The following is a 21,847-nucleotide window of genomic DNA, read 5'->3' as shown; positions in this document are numbered from 1 at the left end:
TCTATTCGAATAGTCCGTGCCCACGGTATTGGGCGAGTTACGGTGTGGTCACATAACTAGTGTTTCTTTGGGCTGGGGCTGGTGTGAGTTGTTTTTGAATTGGTTCCGGCAGTTGTGCCGTGTGCTACGACGGACGGGGAGTCCGGTAGCAGTTTTAAAACCTGAACTCTGTGTTACTGCAAAAACTGATTTCTAAAAGGTTTTTCATAAAATAAACCCCTGCATAAAATGTCGTTTTTCTGCAAATTAAACCGTAACCTTATCCTTGATTTACCTATGCATATTATTCTGTTATAACCCCCTCCGTGGGTGTGGTTGGACTTGCTGAGTACGTTTGTACTCACCCCACTCTTACTTTTTACAGAAGAAGACCCGGACTTCATACCAGACGACGCCGAGTAGGGTTATCGTTCTACACCCAACCTTACCTGTGGAACCGGCCCTGTTGAGATGCCTCCGCTGTCGCAGTACTCTGAGCCCGTAGTAGACCCTATGTGGTTCGCGGTCTGGTGTTATGTCGTAGCCTGGTTAATTATTATTATCATCTGTATCGAGTGTCCGCCAAGGTTTGTAAGGTTTTGAACCATCTGATGTAATAAATGTGGCATCAGCCTCCTGGGACTGGTGCTTTGTATCACATTTAAGTCTTCTCTTATGAGGGGACGCTTCAATTAGCTTTATAGCACATACTTGAGAGTGTTAGTGCAAGTTTAGCTCTAGAGAGAGCGAGAGAAACCAAGGTGTTATGCCTTGTGTGTGGTGAGCTGGCCCTTGAAGTCTTGGAGACTCACCGGCAAGTCTTCGATCGTCTGGCTTGGTGTGGAGCAACGTCGACGACCTTGTGCGGATATGGAGACCCATTCCCTTTGTGGAGAAGCTCCTAGTGGAAAATAGTTGTAACACCCCGGGTGTTAATCACCTGTAATTAAGGTTAGTCAAGGGGTTAACATGATCGTTAGCATTAAACCTGCATGAACAAAACCACTAAATAAAATTTTGCTAGTAATTTAACCTAGGTGATGAGGAAATTTCGTTTAAAACGATTTGTAATAAAGGGTTCGAACCATTTTCAAAAATCAGAATCGACTCAATCTAGATTTTATCTCCTTGGAACTAGTTGGGCCCGGATAGTCCGAAAATATGTCCGGATAGTCCGGACCTGCCCGGACACTCCGGAATTATGTCTGGATACTCCAGACCAGGTGGTTGGGCGTCTATAAATACCCAGCTCTGTACTCTTTTCTCTCTCATTTCCTTTTTCCTCCTCCAGCTCGGGACGTGCCGAGCCGAGCGGTGCTCGCCTCCGACGGCGCCCTGGCCATCTCCTGCCGCCGTTCGTCGATCCCTTCTACGTGGACCTTCCCAACCACGTCCCGCACCTCCGCCGCACATCCATTAGCCTCGCTCGAGCTTCCCCCGGCAAGAATCGATGGCCCTATCGCCGACCGCCATGGGAGTGCCGCCCGAGCTCTGCCCCTTCGCGTCGATCCGCTTCTCCGGTTCTCCTCCACCCAAATTGATCATGGGAATGGATTCCTAGTGAGCTCCTCCACCTACCCCACCCCTTTCCCTGGCCCTTTCTCCGCTGCTCCGTGCGCCGCGCGCGCTGCTGCACCCCGTGGCATACACAGTAGTTTGCCCCTTTGTTAGGTTTACCTGGATACTCCGGGTTTGAACCCGGAAACTCCGGATGTATCCGGATACTCCGGATTTTCACCCGGATAGTCCGGACATGAAATTATATATCACGTGTTTTGGGTCTTGTGACTATTCCCAAACATTATTACTCTGTTTTCTCTCCCTTCCTCTCTCCCTCACGAGCTCTCCCTTTTTCCTTGGCCCTAAACCCTAAATCCTTCCTTCCAAATCCATCCCAAGGCCTAAGGGAGCTCCAATCGGCATGGGGGATCCTCTCCTCCAAGTATTCCACCTTGGGGTGGTTTCATTTTCGAGTTTTCTTGCAAGGGAAGCTTACTCAAGGTACCAAAAGCTAGGGCTAAATGGATTGGTTGTTCTAGGGTGTTTTAAGCGATTTCTTTTTGGTCAATCATCTCCATACGAGCACTCTACTAGGGTTTAGAAGAGTTTCGATTTTCGTGGATTAGTTTTGTCGTAACAAGAATTTCAGTTTTGGGGGCGAAAATGTTGTGAAACTCGGAAACTCCGGGTATTAACCCGGATACTCCGGGTAATCCGGAGATTCCGGATAGGAATCCGGATATTCCGTGTTACATTAGGATTGTTAAGTGTAAATTGTGCAAACTAGTAGTGTTTATACTCGGTGCTTTTTAAGTTGTTGTTGTATATTATATTTGCATTCTCATGTCATATGCATCTCATGTAGATGCGCTAGATGTACACTGCGTGAACGTGAAGCACGCGATGTTAGAGCCAAACCACAAGACGGTGTTCGGTGGACATCTCCAGAAGATGGAAGGACCCTAAGGGGCAACCGTAGACCCGGCCCAAGGTCGGAATGACTCAAGGCCTTGATAACATTAACACTGACTTAGTGTTACCCCCAGACAAGCCCCATTGCACATCCTATTATTTTAAATTATGACACCTATATACGTAACTATTACTTGTGCATTAGGTTTATGAATTGTTTGGAACTCTAGTTGCATGATCCCTAGGATTCCCTGAGTTATACTAGTATGTATAGGACGATAGAAGTGCTATGCTTAATGATTTTCCTGTAGAAGACGAGTGATCTCTTGCACTCGTGAGATATAGTATGTTTAGAAGTCGAGTAATTTCCGGTTACTCGCGAGATATGAGATATAATTATATTCCAGTACATGAGATGTTGAATTTGATATGGAATAAATGGAGAATTGAGACCGGACGGGAAATGATGAGGATACATAGGAATGGCAGCAAGACAGGGTTCCTGGGTGTCTTAGTCCCGTCTGTGTCGATTAAGGACCGGTCGTTGTCGGTAGTGCTGATCGGGGATTGAATTGTACTAACCGCATGCCGAGAGTAGGAGGTAGTCGAAACTGGTAAGCCGAGTACTGTCTTACTTCGAAAGTACAGGACTCCATCTCACCTCCTGGGGTGGTCAAGTAGTCGCGGAGAAACGGAGATGCATATATTACTTTTGGTGGTCTCACGTTGAGCTCGGCTGACCATATGATGGTGGGGCGGTCCTGTAATTCGAGGCGGGGAGGGGAAAGGTCGGTGCATGGGGTCCGACGGGGCTTTTGCGTGCCGTGTTGGTTAGGTCCACCTTGCAAGATTAAATCGGATCGATTCGCCGTGTCTCGCGGTTATGAGAGCCTTGATCTCTTTGTTGCATCGTAGCAAAATGTTAGAATGTGAGTTATATATATATATATAATGTTGAACACACTGAATTATGATTGATTGCACCACCATGTTGCTATAGATGGTTTATGCAAATAATAGATTATGGTTAATACATATATATAATCTGGAGCTAAAATAATGAAAGTAAGGATTTATTTTAGTCGCTTTTTCTGCAAAATAACCACCAGTCAAATGACTTGCATGTCTAGACATGTGGGCTAAGTTATACCCACTAGTCGGGTAAGTCTTGCTGAGTATTAGTTGCTCAGGGTTTGTTGTTTACCCTATTTCAGGTATAGAAGCTAACTAGGTTTCACATCGGTGGGCTCGATGTGGCGCTTTGTCTTCACGTCTCGGTAGTTCTCGACTTATTTAGTTTGTTTTATTTATTCCCTAGTAAAAATGCTCTATAAGTTAGATTCTCTTCCGCTGCTATCATTTCTTTTGTAAATTTAAAAGTTAAAGCTGTTTTGTAAAAGCCTTAATGTTAATTACTATTTTTGTAAGATTGTATCATGCTGGTATCTTCTCCGCTCGCCTTCGTGCGAGACATCTAGTGTGTTTTGATCGGCCTGTGGGTTGGAAACAGCCTGTCAAGTTACACTTAATTAAGCTAATGTGCCTGATGTGTTCAAATGATGGCGATTACGCTTAATTAAGCATTTTAACTCGGCGGGTCTGTCACAATAGTATCATTGCATCAAGGTGGCCGGAGAACTTGGCGTGAGTCTTAGGGGCCTAGCAGCCTTCGTGGTAAATCAAGTTGTATCATGAAAGAGACTTGGTGACCATGAAACAATACTCTTTGTGAGTGATTCAACAATATGGACTAGAGGTAGCTTAATGCCTACCGATATCACAGGATAAATTCTTGTGTCAAGAGTTTGCTTCCCCTCATCTCTTCCTTTATGTTTTCGCATTTTGTTCTTGCAACTTGTGTGTCTTTATATTCTTAGTGCAGTATCTTTTTAGGATTGGCTATATGTTGCAAAACTTTTTTGGGATGAGGGTTTCACACTTGATGAGGCGTAGTTGCACATCTAGATAGCTTGATCTAGTTTATATTTTGTGCAACCTAGTTTGAGCCATATGTTAAAATTTTTAATTTTCCTAATTCACCCCCTTAGACTACAAGCACCGATTCTTTTCATCCCCCAACCCTCCACGCAGTCCACAGAGCCCCCCAAAAGCCCCCCCCCCCCCACCCCCACACACTCAACACACACTAATTTAGCCATATAGATGAAGAAGATAAAGAAGAAAAGAAAAGGGGAATAAGAAAAGGAGAAGATAGAGATAGAAGGGAGAAATAAGCACCTCTAATTTATATTAGCATTCTATGTCCTCCCCCTGAGATGATGCCTTGCAGATAATTGCACCTGGAGGAACCCAAAATCCTTGCTGCCTAAGCAAGCGAAACCGAAGAGAAACCTCATTAAGGCTTCCACTATTGAAATCAGCATCGTGAATGCTATGCAATGTAGTGTTTATCTGTTCCTCAAGATGATGATCTATCCCAAGATGTTGGAGCAAATCCACTGTGTTCTTGCAATTTCAAAATAGAACACTTATCTCCTCTTTTAATTTATTGACCCTCTCTCTCATCCATTTCTTGGACCTCTGCAATTTAATAGAAGCAAGATCACAAAAATTTTATCATCTGATATGAAAGAAATAACACCACGTAGTTGTGTAACCCATAAATAATTTAAGGTTCTAGTTTGTTTTGTTTAGTCATGGTAATTTATATGGAATAATTGTGTTGGGGGTGCGCCTTAGGTTTCCTAAGACTAAGGATCCTTTTGTGTACAAAAGAGGCCTAAAACAGGATGTAAGAGCTTGTTTGTGCGGTCTTGAGATCTATTTGAAAATCCCAGGGATTTTCATGTAATACTCGACCCTACCAATAGAATAAATATAAACGACCGCTTCCTCCTCCCCATAAATAGCGCCCCATGGGCTAGACGTGGGGACTTTTGGCCATTTAATCTCTTGCTCGCTTGCTCTCTCCACTTTAAGGTTATTACATTGAGCTTCGTCCCCTTCGTTAGCTTTTCTGCTTGGTTTCGGCTCGCACGATCCTAACAAATTGTAAAAAAAGGTTTTATAAAATTAGAAAGAATAGAAGACAAAATGGATATGGTTTCTTATAATACTATGCATATATTATATAGAGAGAAGTAAACTAACTAGTGCAACTTTCTTTCCAAATATTCTATTGTTGTGTATAAGCAAAATGCAGAGTGAAATAGTAGAACTATATGTTGGGGACACCACCTTCGGTCTAGGCGCCGAAGGTACGCGAAGACCAAGGGGCACGTGCGTTGACGCGAAGGACGAGCGAAGAACATGGTGGCCTTCGGTCGTTTGGCCGAAGACGTCGTGAAGATGCACCGGCGAGGCGCCCATGCTGACCAGCGAAAGGACGGAAGGTCTTTGGAGAGTGCGACGAGGGTGATTGCCGCAAGGAAGGCTGCCTGAGGCAGCGGGGCCCATCTGAGTTGTAATCCACTCGCGACTGTAATAGGGAAATTACATATACGTCCAGGAATATTCCGGGAATATGACCGTTGTAAAGGCTTAGAGTAGTATTTGCACTTGGAAGGCGAAACGCCGCCTATAAATACCTCTGTAATCTACATTGATGGGACACACTGAATAGAGAGAGAACTTCCTACTTGGTTTGTGTGCATTTTTCTTACTGTTGTAGTGTTTGCCCGTTCTGGAGACACTCCCCACCAACACTATACTCCTCCGTCCAAAAAAACAGTCATTTTACCTATTTAGTATGTCTATTTACATGCAGCAATCAATTCGTGTCAAATATGGCTAATAAATAGGGACCAAGGAAGGCCATTTACATCCCGACTAATTTGTAGTTTAATTTCTAAAATGATGACTTGTTTTCTTTTGAACGGTGTGTGGGAATATGTTCTTCCATGTGTTCCTTCGGTGCGTCTGAACATTGCTATATGCATCTGCTCTTTATTCGAAGCAGATCGAAAATAACGAAGTCCCTTGCTTTAGAAATCTGCTATTTTGTTCCTTGCGACCTTGCCTCAGGCCTGTACGCGCGGCTGTCAGTGTCTACCGGCGAACCACGAGGTCTGCAAGGACACTAATATATCCAGGCGTCAGCATTTGGCCTCGTCAGACCTTAATTGGATTCGATCCAACTCGATGCGCCTCAGCTGGGAGAAGTGTCACTACTCAGTAACTAATGGCATGGAACACGAGCTGAATTAATCAAACAGGTAAAAGTTCAGCCGCCGCAACAACCAAATAGATCTCGCGCGCTACTCAGTATAGCAATGCCATAGGAAACAGACGCGAGTGGCCATGCAAATGCAATGCAATGCAATCATCTCCAAACCAAACTAGTTGGCGCGAGGATCAGTCCAACAGCAAGCTAGTGCTCGATCGCCTCATCGGAGCCATGGGTACCTGCGACCCCGCCGCCGCCGGCGGCCGGAGCACGACGAGAGACGAAGCCCCGGCCTTGTTAGAGGCTTACACCCCAAGCCCTTGGGGCGACTTCTTCCTCAGCCACCAGCCATGGGACTCCATCTCAGCTCCTGTCCATGAAGGAGAGGGCACGCGTCAGGGAGGAGGAGGTGAGGCAGATCGTGCGGGAGACCTTCGCCTCCTCCTCAGACATGGCTCTCAAGCTGGAGCTCGTCGACACGCTGCAACGGATCGGGGTGAGCTACCGCTACGGGGAGGAGATCGACGAGCTGCTGCGCGCTGTTCATCGCAACGCCCGCCAGCATCAAGAAGGCCGCCGTGATGACGACGACCACCTCTACGTCACCTCGCTGCGGTTCTATTTGCTCAGGAAGCATGGCTACAGCGTCTCTTCTGGTATAATATTTTGAAAAAAGTTCGATTTACACATTCGAACTATCGCAAAAATTCAATTTTCAACTTTTAACTATAAAATCGGACAACATAGACCATCCAACTGTCAAAACCGGGCAAATTTGACCCTAGTGGTTTTGAAGGTGGTTTGTATTTTTTAAAAAAATCTAATTAGATCTATAAAATCAAAACTAATTCATTTCAAATCAGAAAAATATGAAACTAGTACCAAAATTTTGCTAAAAATGTAACCTATTTATTATTGCTCCATTTGAATCTTAGTTATTCAAAAATAATAGGTATAACTACAAGTAACCAAATATTAAGAACATAAAAAAATTGGATTTGAATAACTAACAAGTATTGTACCAATAGATAGGTTACATTTTAGAAAACTTTTGGTACCCATTTCGTAATTTTTTTGACTTAAAATGAATTACTTATAAATTTTTAGTTTAAAATTGAATATTTTTATTCTTATAAAATAGAAAACCACCTCCAAAACCACCTAAGGGGCTAAATTTATCTGGTTTGAACAGTTGGATGATCTTTGTTATCCGGTTTTGTAGTTAAATGCTGAAAATCAGTCTCGGATTTTTTCCTAATTTTTTTCTAGTAACTTTCTATATATCTGGGCTACAACATCATCAACCTAATAATATAACGAGCTCCCCCGTAATAATAGCATAGCATTTGAGATTCATCAACATGAATACTGCAGATGTATTCGTGAAGTTCAGAGATGACCAAGGAAACTTTGCAAGTGATGACGTGAACGCCCTGGTGATGCTACATGACGCCGTGCACCTCAGAACTCGCGGGGAAGAGGCGCTCGACAGCGCCGTCACTTTCACCAAGATCCGCCTCCAATCCGTGATGGACTCTTTAGAGCCGGAGCTGGCAGAAGAGGTGCGGTGCACACTGGAGACGCCTCGGTACAGGAAGGTTCAGAGAGTGGAAGCAAGGCGCTACCTCTCGGTGTACGAGCAGAAAGAAGTCTGGAATTCGCAAAGCTGGACTACACCATTCTGCATGCTCAGTACTGTGACGAGTTGAGATCTCTAACAATGTAAGATAAGAAATTGTTAGTGGTATAATAATTGTGTTTAGTAGTACTGCAGCACTAAACACAATTATTCTACAGATGGTGGAAAGGATCTCCGGTCACGGGCAGACCTGAGGTTTGCACGGGAAAGAGTGGTGGAGATGTACTTTTGGATGCTGGGGGTGGTGTGACAGCCTCAGTACTCGTATTCACGGATACTCTTGACCAAGTTCTTCAAACTTGTGTCATTGATAGATGACTTCTGTGACAGCTATAGTACCACCGAAGAAAGCGAGAAGTTCACTATGGCGATTGAAAGGTTCGCCTCCATCCATGATCACTTGCTTCTTCCTGAGATAGCAGCAGATGCAATGCCCAAAAAATAAAATTGAACATGCATCATAGTTAAGAACACAAAATTGCATTTGCTTGGAATTGATGGCAGGTGGGATGAACAAGAAGCGGAGCTATTCACAGCATACATGAAGGCGTTATACATCAACGTACTCCACAATATAAACGATATCATCCAGGAGCTAAAGCTTCAGAAAAAGAGTCATGCCGAACTGGTCAAAGAACTGGTAAGTTTTTAATGTTCCAAAGCTCAAGCAAAAAATAAGCACAAAAACATTTTTGTTTTAGGTTGATTTTTCATAAAAATTTGTTCCATTTACATGTTTATAGTTGATTGATATGACCCAATGTTACCATGCCGAGGTGAAATGGCGCGATGAGCGCTATGTACCAGCAAAGGTAGAAGAGCACCTGCAGCTTTCAGCTCCTAGCAGTGCTTGTATGCGTATCACCAACCTCGCGTTCATCTCACTGGGAGATGTGACGACCAGAGAGGACATTGACTGGGTTTCCTCCTATCCAAAAATCATTAGAGCTGTTTGTATTATCGCTCGCATTAGTAACGACATCACGTCACATGAGGTACCCACTCTATGTGTACATAATTAAACATTTTCATAAGTGAATAACCCACTTATTTGTTCCCTTTACTCTTTTCTTTCTTTTCTTTCTTTTTTCCTTTTCTTTTTGAAGCGGGAACAAGCTTCGGAGCACGTGGTTTCCACGGTGCAAACCTGCATGAAGGAGTACGGGTTCACCGTGGAGCAGGCAAAGGAAAAGCTCGGGGCCCTAATCGACGAAGCATGGATGGACATCGTCGAGGAATGTCTTGATGGGGGACACCCTATGGCGCTGTTGGAGAAGGCGGTCAACCTTGCTCGAGGAATGGATCACATGTACAAGCGCGACGATGCATACACCTTTCCGCTTGGTCTCAAGGACGCAATAGCATCAACGTTCGTGGATTCCATGTGATGTGAACCATCCGTCTTGTAGATGATTGACAACGGTCGAGCATCAATTTCGTAAATTCCGTATGAAGGTCACATTTATGCCGACTTTTGCCTCCATGGCGTGATTTTTCTTTTTTTTCTCTATTAACTTATCAACTCAGCAATGCCGCTGGTCGCAAGGTTCTCCGTGCAGTTCGGAGTACCATCCCAAGCGAGATCGGTGTCCTGTGGACACGCAACTCTATTAGATGATCTGGGAACAAAAACGATGGCACAAGAATGTGTGCATGCCATGTGTGTGTGTGTGTCTTATGTGAAGAAAGATAATTATTTTTTCTACTACATCATCAATGTTATAGATCATTTGCTAATATAGGCGAGTACAGAGGCAGGCCCAGGATTTGAGTTTTGGGTATTCGAAATTTTCGAAGGGCGAAAAAAAAAATTTAGGCAGCCTAAGTATATATTCATAGCACATAATTAATTATCAAAATCATAGCTCTTATCATTACATAACTTAAAATTATTCGACACGAAGATAATAGATGTACTAAACGATCAACATATCCAAGTTGCAACATGTAAAATAAATAGAGGATAAAACAGCAAAATGGTAAGAAATCTTACAAATTTTACCCTACAGGTTAACTTTTCGATCCTTAATGCCTTGAAAATAAGAGATGATGTCCTCATCCTTAGCTTGCAAGAAGACCGCAGATCAGTGATAGCACTACTACTCTTCTTCCTCTTCATGTTTGAACCTAAAAATTGCAATCACTCAGTCACTACTCACTACATTGCTCCACAATTGTCACAAATTAACAAGTAATCGCTAATCAAAACTGCACATTGCTCATCATCTGCTTTCTCACCTTTCTTTTTTTCAGAACTGTTGATGAATCACCGAATCATGTGCCGACTCCGAGGCTCCGCCCCTCGCCCCTGCAGCCAGGCGCCTCGACCGGCCGACCCCCTAGCCGGCGTCTGGCAAGCCCGCGCCTGCTTGGCCGCCGCCCAGCCGCGCGCCTCCGCCCTCCGGTGCTGCAGGGTCTGGCCGCCGCGCGCCCTGTCTTGCTGGCCTGGGCCGCCGCGCGCCGCCGGCGCTGCCATGCCTGGCTGCCGCATGCCGTCGCCAGGCCGCCGCTAGGGTTTAGGGCTGGGGGCAGGGAAGGGCCAAAGGGGGCGGGTCGGCAGTCGACGTCTCGGCAGGAGCTGGGGGCGATGGCCGATGGGGAAGGGTGGGGACTGGGGAGAGGGAGTCAGGTTGGGCCTCTAATTGGGCCTGGGGAGTTGAAGGAGGTGGAGTATTGAGCCTAAGATGGAAAATATGATTGAAAAGCCTGTTTGAGGTGGTATTTTGCTATTTTATGATACATACATATGCTATACACTATACCTATAAATTTTTTTGCCAAAAATTTTGGGTATTCAACTGAATACCCATGAATACATGTGGGCCCGCCCCTGGGCGGGTAATTCCCTAGGGGGAAATGCCTCTAGATGATATATGCATCTAGCTCTATGGGTGATAATGGGGAAAGAAAATCAGTCAAATTTCGAGGAAAAAGAAAGGCTCGATTTGCAAAGAAAGTCATATGGATTCTCTCCGAAACATTTAACATGAAAAAATACACATAATAATGTATTCTGTTTTAAAATATAGGTCATTTTAGTTTTGCCCTAAGTCAAAATTCTCTAACTCTAACCAAATCTATAAAAAATAAATTAAAATCTATATAAGTACTTAAGAAGTTAAATGACAGACGGGTGGTGACATCTGAGGCACAGTGTACAGTACACTTGCAGAACTTCAGGCATTCAGTTTTCTGTACAGGGATTACATTCACAACCTATACATGAGAACCACAGAGCAAGATGGGACGAATATTTCCTTTGCTCTGAAAAAGGCAACAGCTTATATATATGCATGACTAGCCTGAACTGCATCAATCAACCTGCACGCTATCATCTGCAATTACAACGTCGACGGAGTGCCCAGACGTAAAAATGTTGCTGGCAAGATTCATTTGGAGTTGCTCAGCGCTTTGCCCCAGGACGATTCTGCAGGTGCTCCAGTCGTCGGCTGCTATATTAACTCCCATATAGGTCAAATGGTCAGAAGCGCTCCAAAACAGCACAAACACGCTCCTGGAGAAAAAACAGAGGCATAAGAATAGATGTTGAGCTGGGCAGCAACAAAATTCAAGCTACCAGGTCCAACAGAAAACAGGTTCCCACCTGCAACAGTTTGGATCTTCACCACTGCCATCGCAGACTTGAAAAGTTGTGTTGCCATTAACTTTATGTTCCCACACCTAATAGATGTGAAAATTTTGGATGAGGTTGCAAAGATGTGAATGTTTGAGTTAGGAAACACTTCAGAATTCAGTTCAGCTAAGATTCAAGCCAGAACATCATATACTGGTTCTTCATATAGACCTATCAAAGTGGCAATCTAATCCACTCCAAAACAAAGAATGATATTTACTTTTTTACAATTCATTAAGGAACCAAAAGATTAGTAACTGTCATTACATACTATGACACCCATATCATTCCGGAAGCAACTAGTTTTCACAATGCTACCAAGCCCAAAAAATAACAAAGTTATATGCTACTCCTTCCGTTCCAAATTATAGGTCGTTTGACTTTTTTATCCCAAATTTGACCACTTGTCTTATTCAAAAATTTGTGCAAAATATCACTTCTTTTGTACAAGTTCTTCAAGAATAACTTAAATTTGACTATGTTTATACAATTTTTTTGAAGAAGACGAGTGGTCAAACTTAAAGTTAAAAAAGTCAAACGACCTGTAATTTGGAACGGAGGGAGTGCAAAGCACGTGAACGTAAAAACACATCGTCATTGAGTTCAACTTATTAGTTTAATCCAGACAGATAAGCACAACAAATATGAGAATTTGGTCAAATGTTTAGTGATTATTAGGCGCTCAGCACATAACACTTCCTAGGTTTATGCAGGGACATACCTCTCTAGGGAAGTGCCGGTATGTCAGTTGTGGGAGGAAGAAGAAATAAGGGGGCAAATGAGGCACAATATCACGTTCATGTGTAATTCTGATTGTGTTTGGCACATATTTGGCAAAGTAGGAGGCAAAAACAGCATTGCCAACACGTGGCTGCCCAAAGGTCATCAGATGAACATTGTTACTTCCAAAGTGGATCTGTAAATGTTGCAGACGTTTCAGACATCATGAACAAAATAGCTTATATTCAATTATGGTAGTCCCCTGGCCAATAAATATATATTTAGTATTTGGTGGTTACTTACAGCAAGATCAAGCGCACAAAAAGAAGCAATTGCTCCTCCCATCGAGTGCCCTGTTACAATTATGTCACTAGCTCCATGTAACTTCCTTGCCTTGCGAACTGCATTCGCGATGGCTGAACGTAAAAGTGTATTATTGTAAGAAGAGTAAAACCCAGCGTGGACCTTTAACCAGAGCAGAAATCTCATTAGGAAAAAGAAGGATGAAAATTAAGGCGTGTCACACTCTTAAAAAGAAGTATATTTATATCAAATGGTTAATAGAAGAAACCTTAGCATTGGGCACATTTGGATAATTAACATTAACCTGCTTCCATATCATGTCCTTAATCCAATTCTGTATGCTGATCAGGAGATTTAAAAAGTGGGACATTATGAGATTGCAACTCCAAGAAACTAAAAAAGATCAATAGAAGTATGCCAATTATTTCGGAACCTGTTCTCTTGAGTTCCCCTTATCGCAACGATGATAGCATTGAGTTTGTGATCGACACCGATGAATGCCTGCCAGATTGGATGGTCAGTCACCAGATGCTTATTTTTATTTGAATGAAATTGACTGTAAAAATACTCCGAACAATATAATGGAAAGGTAGTAGCATAGAGACCTGCAAACAATTCTGTACATCAACAATTATACATGTCATCTCAAAGCCCTGTTTGTAAAAATGGACCCACTATAAAGTCAGTGAAAAGGGCATATTTGTTGTGCTTAAACTGAAACAAATTACATTAAACTATTACTAAACACCATACTCGAGTCAAGTCATTGCATCTTGAGCATGTCCATGTATATAAAGCCGTTAGGTCTGTCATATATACCTGTATTCCAAAGAAAGAAAGTAGGTCTCTTTATGATAATATCAAAAAATAAAACTGAAAAACTAATATTAGACGAATGATAGAAGTAAAAAACAAAAGGTGTTACTGACTCTTGGGAATTGCAAGGAAAAGGTGGTGGGGAAATGATATAGAAATCTAGTAGTACATATGACAATCAGCTAAAATGAAGGGGAGGGGGGATAGCTTACAGCTGAAGCATATTCCACAATAGCCTTGGCCAGAGTATAGTTAAAAACAAAACTCTGTCCATTGCTCTTGACATCGGGTTCTGTGATAATCAGAGCACTTGGTTTACACAAGGCAGTGATAGTAAGAAGCCCAATCCAAAGCCTTATTTACCATTAACAAGCACTACCAAGCTACAGATGATTCAGAATGCATAGTTACTTACTTGTGTTGGGCTCAGTAAAACCGACAGATGAAAAGGGGGAACGGAAACCCCAATCTGGGAACAAAACAAAACAGCTCATCAGAACTTGATGCGATGGGCTTCGTCAGGAATTTCACCCGCGTGTGACGAATCGGCGCACCTCTCCTTGCTCTCCCAGGAGGAGCGATGGACAGCAGCAAGAGCACCATAACCGCTGCCGGCGCCGCCGATTCGACGGCGCGCCTCCGCCTATCCATGTGGCCCCCCGGCTATAAAGATCACCGTCAGAAGCAACAGAAGGCGCCAACTTGACCTTGGCCTCGCCGGCGGGAGCACGCCCAGCGCACGCAGCACCAAGAAGGCTGGAGGAACAAGAAAAATGGAGAGGGTAGAACGAGGGTGCAAGAAAGCTTAAATAAATAAGTCGCAAAAAAAAGAAAGCTTAAATAAATAATTCCTACACCAGATGCAGTCAGAGGAAGGGCAATCGAAACGGGAAATCCCCATCCGCGCCATAGTCGTTGCCCGGTTTATGAGCGGGGACAGCGACAGGACTCGGGAGGACGGAGGACAGGGGACCAAGCGCAGCGAGGCATCGAGAGATGAAGGGAAGCGACAGGAAACTGGGAAACGTGGGGACCTCCTATTTGTCTTCCGGAAGACAGAATTTTTTTTATTTCTATATTTTTTCGATTTATCAAAAATATATGTGGTTATATTTTTTTTTCAAAAATGTCACCCTGCCGCCGGTTGGTTTGGCGGTAAGGAATTACCGCCGGATTAACCGGCGGTAAGATCCTTGGCCCACGGCCCATAGAAGCTACCGCCGGATCAAACGGCGGTAGCTCCTTACCGCCAAACCAACCGGCAGTAAGTGCTACCGCCGCGCTGTAGCCCGGCTATAGCCGGCTGTAGCAGCCGGCTGTAGCAGCCGGCTGTAGCTGCCCTGTAGACGGCAGCACCCTACCGCCGTTTGAAACGGCGGTAGGTGTTCCCACAATTTATTTTTTATTTTTAATTGTTTTATAAGCTTTCACTGCTATAATTAATTGTATAATTATTTTAAAGACTGTCTGAACTGTAATTATTTTCTTTACGTTTAGAGATATTTCAGAAAATAATAGAGATAGCGGAGGTTAGGGAAAAAAATTTAAAAATTTATACAAATTAGATTTAACTCTAATAGTCTGTGAAAATATATTTTCATGAGATATTCATGAGTTTCAATTACGATTTCGATGTCCTGTCACCTTGCATCAGATTCTTCTGCACCCCACTATAATTAAAAATGTGGGAGTACTTACCGCCGTTTGAAACGGCGATAGACATGCGTGAACCATGCCTATAGACCAAATAGCTCCATCTATAAATAAAACATCGCCACATCTCATATGAAGTCAGTAGCCATCTCATACGAAGTCTTTAGTCATCCACGCACGGCCACCATGTCTTCCTCTGGTTCTACCTACATTCCGTGGAACAAGATTAAAGAACCTGTGCCTCAAGGAGTGCAGGTTCCAATGTGCTTCTGCGGTTCGTTGTGCAAGCTGATGGAGTCCAAAGTTTTGGGCGATGACTTCGGCAGGAGGTTCTTCATGTGTGAGAACTACGAGTACGATCCGCCAAAGCGCTACGGCAAGGACAAAGCGAAGGTATCACCTCGCACTATCTAGTTTGCGCCTTCGGAGTTCAGTATGTTAATTCTAACTCGGCTTGGAAATAGAGTCCACCACCTCTTTGTGATTTCATACAGTGGCTGGACACGGAGCAATCGACCGAAGCTAAGGAACACGTTGAGCGCCAAGCAAGGTGGGCTGCGGAAAGGTGGCAGCGAATGCTGCAAGAGGAAAAAATGGAGGAGAAGCGCAAGAAAGATAAAGAAGAGATCAAGAAGAGGTTCGCAGAAGTGGAACGTCGGCAGGCGGAGGAGTGTGAAGCTGATAGGGAGAGGAAGCGAGAGAGGGCCCGCCGTGCGAAGGAGGCGGGACCCGAGGCTATTAGGAAGGGGAAGTATCCTCGGTGCACTCAGTAGATGACTATCATGTAATGTTCGAATTTCATATTCCCTAAGGCATGTTAGGTCTAGATGGAACACGACGTTAGCGTGTTCCATGTACATGCCAGTGCAATTGTTATTGTAATTTCAATGTCAAATTAATCGACATTGTGTAATTTGTACTAGCTGCAACTAAATTATTCAGAAGCATTGCCCTACAAATAAACTTTTCAGACCGACACGATGACAACTCCATTGGCATATATCGGCCAGTACACACAATAAAAACAATGAAAACAATCACCGTTCAAACATTGAACACAAATTAAATAGTGGTCCACACAATTCAACGCACAGAACACATGACATGGCATGTCAGGACCTGTTGCAAACTACGGTAACGAGGTCCAATACTAAACCTAACATGCCTTAGGTAATTCGAACAAACGTTACATTATTTATTCTTACGGAGCAGTACAACATAAATCATTCACGGGCAGTAGCCTTATCACGTCCCGCGATGTCTGGTTTTGCACGCTCGCCTTTGCGTAAATCTTCATTCACCTTCTTTAACCACTCCATATATTGCTTATCACGATGAGTGATCCACGTGTCAATCCACTCATGGAAATGACACCAATGAGTATGCGTGTCATCACCAGCGTACTTTTACAAATAAAAAACGATTCAAAATTAATAAAAATAATAAAAGCATATTTACAAATTAATCTATACCTGTGATGTTGCACCTCTTTTTTGGACTTCCTCGATATTCTTGCAACACCAATACCTCTGGCCAAAAATCTCGTAATCACGAGATATGTTCGGAACACACGCATTTGGCAATAGCAATCGGGTGGCTCTACACCTTTCGGCCATACCTTGCAATCTGTAATACATCTATTGGGATCGTTAGGAGAGGGTCCTAAATTAGCCTCCATTTCCCGACGGAAAGCTGCCCGGGAGAATGAGGAGCTCATAGCTGTTTGGTTGGGCTAATTAAAAAAAGTGGAAACTGAATTGCAAGTCTGTGCTCTCAGGAACCACAAGGTGCTCTTTTATAGACGCAGGGCTGCTTGCATGTCCAAGCACTTTGAACACAGATATTACCTCTCACTGCTCCACAGTCGTCCACGGTTCTGCACTCGCACGCTCCACAGTGCGCACTCATTCCACTAAAAACAACAAAAGGACCTCTCACTGCTCGTACCATCAGTACTCGCACGCTCCACAGCGTTCACTACTACAACTTTAAACATGGATTATTGCATCGATCTACTCATCGCATCGCCCACTTTAAACTCGTCGTACTGTCACTGCATCGACCTACTTGTGATTATTGCACTGCCCTGACACATCCCATCGCCCGGAACACTACACGGTACCGGGTAATCGTCACAATGTTAACCATAGGAATTACATCATAATACAACGTTAATGAAACACACAGCAGAAATGCAGTGGCATGGCAGAACCCGTTGCCTTAGGTAATTTAAAAAAACCCAACAAATACAATGATGCAACATGTCACTTGGACTAGGTAGTCCTAATAGCCGTACCCCCACGTAGCAAACTGCGTTGAGCCTTCTCCGCAGTATCCACCCATTGCAGGTTGCGCAGGCGGTGGTGCCGGAGGGCCAGGGCCCTTATTCTTGTGACAAGGGCAGTTTGCAGTAAGGAATAGTGCATGATTCATCTTGTGAAGCGGCAGCATTGCTGGTATCATCATCTTCGTCGTCTTTGTTACCCTCGCTCACTTCCTCGTAATGGTTCACCTTGCACTCCAGATCAAATATCTTAATCTGGAGGTACTCGATGAACTCCTGAACTGAATCAATTGGTGCAGGATCGACCCACCTGGTAAACCCACAGTTTTCTGGAGCATCTGAAGACTGCAAAACAAATTTCATGTAAGGTGTCTCAATGAAGATAAAGAAATAAAACAACCGAGCATTACCCATGCGTGAGGGCATTTGAAGAAACGCCGACCACCATCCATCCCGTCGGTGCACATCTGCACTAAGCAGTCCTCACCATGTCTGCATTTTGGCCACGTTTCTCTACGGTTATCGTATTGTCGAAGAGGAGTTTCATTGGTAAATTCACTCTTGTGCTGTGGCGGAAACTCAAACACTGGTTCCGGAAAGGAATCAGGTCCAAGAGGCCCCTCCCATATTATGGGGTCTCCCTTTCTTCCCCCTTTTCCTTTCCCAAAACCGTAGTAATTCTTCCCGCTAGACCCACCTCCAGACATTGGGTATACAATGAGCTTTGGTGTTTAAGTGGTGCTGGGAGTTCACAAACTTGTGAGTATTTATAGACGCACAAAGGTCTGATACCCAGAGTGTGGAGTGTAAATGCACATGAAAAGCCTATTGTATTCGCACGCTCCACAGCGCTCACTCGTACCACTTTAAACACGGACACGACCTCTCATTGCTCTTGATTTATACCCTCGCACGCTCAACACCGCTCACTCCTCCCACTTTAAACAACGACACGACGTCTCACTGCTCATGACTTCAACACTTGCACGCTCCACAGCGCTCACTCTTGATTATTGCACTGCCCCGACATATCCAATCGCCCGAAACATTGCACCGGCCTACTCATCATAATGGTACGTAATGGACACATCGAATCATAGTCTGCACATGCATACATAAGATAGTATGACGGAATTAATTAACAAGCTACAACCTGTAAACTAGATGCGTCCGCGCTTACCCCCTCTCCTCCTACCACGTCGCTCTGCAGCCTGGCCCGCCCTAGTGTGGTGCTGCGAGTACGTCAGTGGCTCCGGCGGGATGGTCTGGCGAGTGGACCGATGACCCTGCTCAGGAACAGGCGTCTGCTCCACCTGACTGTAGTCCTGCGTCGCGAGTGGGGCACCCCCCAGCTGTGAAGTGCCGACGACCTCCTGCGTCGGTGCAGAAGAGAAGAACGTGTTCACCCACTCCATCTGCGCGAGGTCGTCCACCTCCTGAATCTCCTCATCGTCGTCTGTCCCTCCCACCTGCCGGTACTCTGATTCACAAACTTCAATCTATCAATATTCAATTAAAAATGCACTTGTTTCCGCAAATTAACAACTGGTCTTACACGTACCTAAATCGTGTATTGGACGACGAAGAGATGAAGATCCAGCGCCGTAGGGATCCATCGACGGAAACAGCGACGAGCCGGGCGCTACACGAATAAGAAGTACAAGTTAATGAATAAAGTTTTACATGATACGGTATTGTAAGTGACACGAGGTTAGAGTACGATTTACCTGCCGAGTACAAATGTGCTAGTCGCGGCACGTACGTGGGCCGAACTGCAGAACCCGAAGGTGTCGCCATCGTGTCAGGTGGCGGTGGCGGTGGACCTGACTGTGCCGCGTGTGCAGACCGTCGTGACGATGGACCGGTCACAGGAACCGGCCCCGAACTGCGAGGTGGGAGGAAGGTGTCGTCCTCACGACAGGTCACGGCTCGTCGGAATCGCTTGCACATATCGACGATCTTCTGCAGCGTGCTCTGGTGCTGGGCGGGCGTCATGTCATGGTAATGGCCCATACTCGACGAAGCCTCGGACTCAATCGCTCGTATGACACCGTACTGTACCAAGAAAGTAGTAACATCATATGCAACCAGTTTTTTTTACTGCAAAATCAATCAGAGAAACGTACCGCTATGGCGAAGTTCTGGTCTCGAACTACGGGGTACGTCTCCGACACCCTTGCGGCCTCGATCGGAGCCTCTGGTGGAACGTGCACGACACGTGTGCGCGTCCTCGGCAGGTACCACCGTAGGTAGTCCGCGAACGCCTCGTCGCTGTGCGGCCGATCCTCGAAAACGACGTCGTCGAGGGCCGCGGCCCAAGAGTCGACGTAAGGACGGATCTTGTCGGCCCACCGCGAGCCTAGTGGCCGACCCTGCCGTGTCCACCTATAATAGAAAGCTTGAGCGATTCAATGCTAAATGGTAGGTTAAAAAATGATGAATTATTAACAGAACTATTTATTCGGTACCTGTGGACGTGGGCCTCCACTGAGTGCACAATCGGGACCGGGGTCTGTTGGTAGAGACCGAACTGCCTCATAACCCGGTGAACGTGGTACTCCTCGATGTGGATGTCGTAAAGGATCGGCTTCCTTGTCATCCAGTACTCGTGATCTCACAGGCATAAGGACGAAAGACCGCTCGGTGCCCGGGCGTAAATGTCGGCTGCAGTGTACGGAGTCCACCTCACGTCCGTGTCCACAAGAGCGTCAAACTGTCCAACGAAGTCGTGGTACGACTTCCTCGTCTGCACGCCAACCCAAGAAGGCTGCATAATGAAAAAATAAGTTAACCACTAAATCGTACATTTGTGCACGCATGTAACAATAAGTAAAACAAACGATGTAACGTACCCTCCTGAGGCACCACAACGAACCCATCGTAGGTCTGTCGACGTCGTCGTGGTCTGCGGACAGCTGGACGTACGGCTCGAAGTCCATCTCTGGCCTACCGACGGGAAAACGCTCGTAAGACCAGAGCTGTAACAGTAGAGGACACCCAACAAAAATGGGCTCCTCTGCTGAGACCTTCGTCACGCCCGTGCAAAGACCCCTGTAACTCGTAGCCAAAACAGCAGAACCCCAGCTGAACTGTGGCATCTCGTGAAGTGGAGCGTCAGCTATCGACCTCGCTAAAGGAATGAGATGTTTGGGGCACGAGTCACCCTGCGAGCTGCAGAACATGACCCAGCCGAACAGCCACAGTAAGTAGGCCTCGAAGTGCCTGGCAACCGTAAAGTCATCTGCGTCTGCCCTCATGTAGTACGCCTTCAAAATGGTACGAGTCGTCAATGCAAATACGTATCAATATAAGTATGGAAAGAATCAACATTTTTGTACTCACACTAAACTGTAGAAGCCACCTCTTTGTAGGTCCGTGTGCGTGGTTCGCAGGCAAGGGCCGGTACGGCAACGCTAGCTCGTTGCGCTGAACCCCGGCGAACAGAGCCAAAAGGTCGTCGCGCCACAAGAGTCCCACGTCCTCTGCACCCATAGCTCGTCCAGCACACGGCAAGCCTAGAAGCATCGCCACATCCTGAAGAGTAGGGGTCATCTCACCGACCGGGAGGTGAAACGTGTGCGTCTCCGGACGCCAACGGTCGAGAAGTGCCGCGAGGAGGGACATGTCGAACTGGAACCGTGGAGCCCTGTCCCTAGGTCGACGTGCAGGGTCCGCCATATCTCCCTCCACAAGTCGCGCAATCGGGAGAAGACCTGAAGCGCGTAACCTGCATCGCGAAAATATAAATCAAGTTAGAACAAAAGGTTAAGGAAACAATTAAAATATGTGACAAATGTAACCCGTACCTAGGAACCCAACGACGGTGAATCGGCATCGTCGACATGGGCACACGAGCCCGAAACGTCCCTAAGCTGATGCCACGGACCGCAGACATGTACGACCGGTGGCGCTTGTCGACGAGAGCATCTAGCAACTCAGGGGTAGCTCCTTCCTCGTGCGCCATACCTGTATAATGAGATTTATTACAAATAATTTCATAACATAAATAACAATATTAAGCATAATAACATTAAAGTAAAACAATACTAAATAAAATTTCAGAACATAAATTAAGTAAAACAACAAATTTTTAATATAATACTAAATAAAATATAACGTAATAAACTTATAAATGATGCACAACAAATTACATATTATATAACTTCAATTTCCAATTACAGCAATAAAATTGAACATACATTTGCGCCACATATTACAACAAATATTCGTACGCCAAGACGAAATCAGTTTACGACATATTAGTTCTTAATATTACATAAT

General features: G+C 44.9%; 2 protein-coding genes, 1 long non-coding RNA gene and 1 pseudogene across 5 annotated transcripts; 1 reads left to right on the top strand and 3 right to left on the bottom strand.

Annotated features, from left to right (window-relative positions):
* The first annotated feature begins 6,878 nt into the window (after positions 1-6,878).
* LOC120652367 lies at positions 6,879-9,971 on the top strand (annotated as a pseudogene).
* A 1,172-nt stretch (positions 9,972-11,143) lies between these two features.
* LOC120652366 (lipase-like) lies at positions 11,144-14,659 on the bottom strand. Of its 3 annotated transcripts, none has more exons than XM_039930163.1 (12): positions 14,485-14,659; positions 14,184-14,385; positions 14,045-14,098; positions 13,842-13,921; positions 13,567-13,632; positions 13,419-13,487; positions 13,247-13,314; positions 13,082-13,154; positions 12,814-12,975; positions 12,512-12,706; positions 11,761-11,837; positions 11,144-11,670 (listed from the first exon to the last, which is right to left on the bottom strand). In XM_039930163.1, the coding sequence occupies exons 2-12, from the start codon at positions 14,278-14,280 to the stop codon at positions 11,469-11,471; spliced, it is 1,143 nt and encodes a 380-aa protein (XP_039786097.1). In that variant the 5' UTR covers positions 14,281-14,385; positions 14,485-14,659; the 3' UTR covers positions 11,144-11,468. The 3 variants fall into 3 exon arrangements, with proteins under 3 accessions (XP_039786097.1, XP_039786099.1, XP_039786098.1); XM_039930165.1 differs by having other exon boundaries at positions 13,419-13,466; positions 14,485-14,658; XM_039930164.1 differs by lacking the exon at positions 14,485-14,659 and having other exon boundaries at positions 13,419-13,466; positions 14,184-14,446.
* A 4,067-nt stretch (positions 14,660-18,726) lies between these two features.
* On the bottom strand, positions 18,727-19,227 carry LOC120648138. Its single transcript, XM_039924887.1, has 2 exons — positions 19,128-19,227; positions 18,727-19,046 (listed from the first exon to the last, which is right to left on the bottom strand). The coding sequence occupies exons 1-2, from the start codon at positions 19,180-19,182 to the stop codon at positions 18,727-18,729; spliced, it is 375 nt and encodes a 124-aa protein (XP_039780821.1). The 5' UTR covers positions 19,183-19,227.
* Positions 19,228-19,919: 692 nt separating this feature from the next.
* On the bottom strand, positions 19,920-20,803 carry LOC120648804. The gene is made up of 3 exons (XR_005665092.1): positions 20,419-20,803; positions 20,035-20,333; positions 19,920-19,951 (listed from the first exon to the last, which is right to left on the bottom strand). It is a non-coding gene; the product is annotated as an uncharacterized LOC120648804 (long non-coding RNA).
* Positions 20,804-21,847: the final 1,044 nt, after the last annotated feature.

This window comes from Panicum virgatum, chromosome 9K (assembly GCF_016808335.1).
Source record: "Panicum virgatum strain AP13 chromosome 9K, P.virgatum_v5, whole genome shotgun sequence".
Taxonomy (NCBI): Eukaryota; Viridiplantae; Streptophyta; class Magnoliopsida; order Poales; family Poaceae; genus Panicum; species Panicum virgatum.
This window is presented reverse-complemented; position numbering and strand designations above follow the sequence as displayed.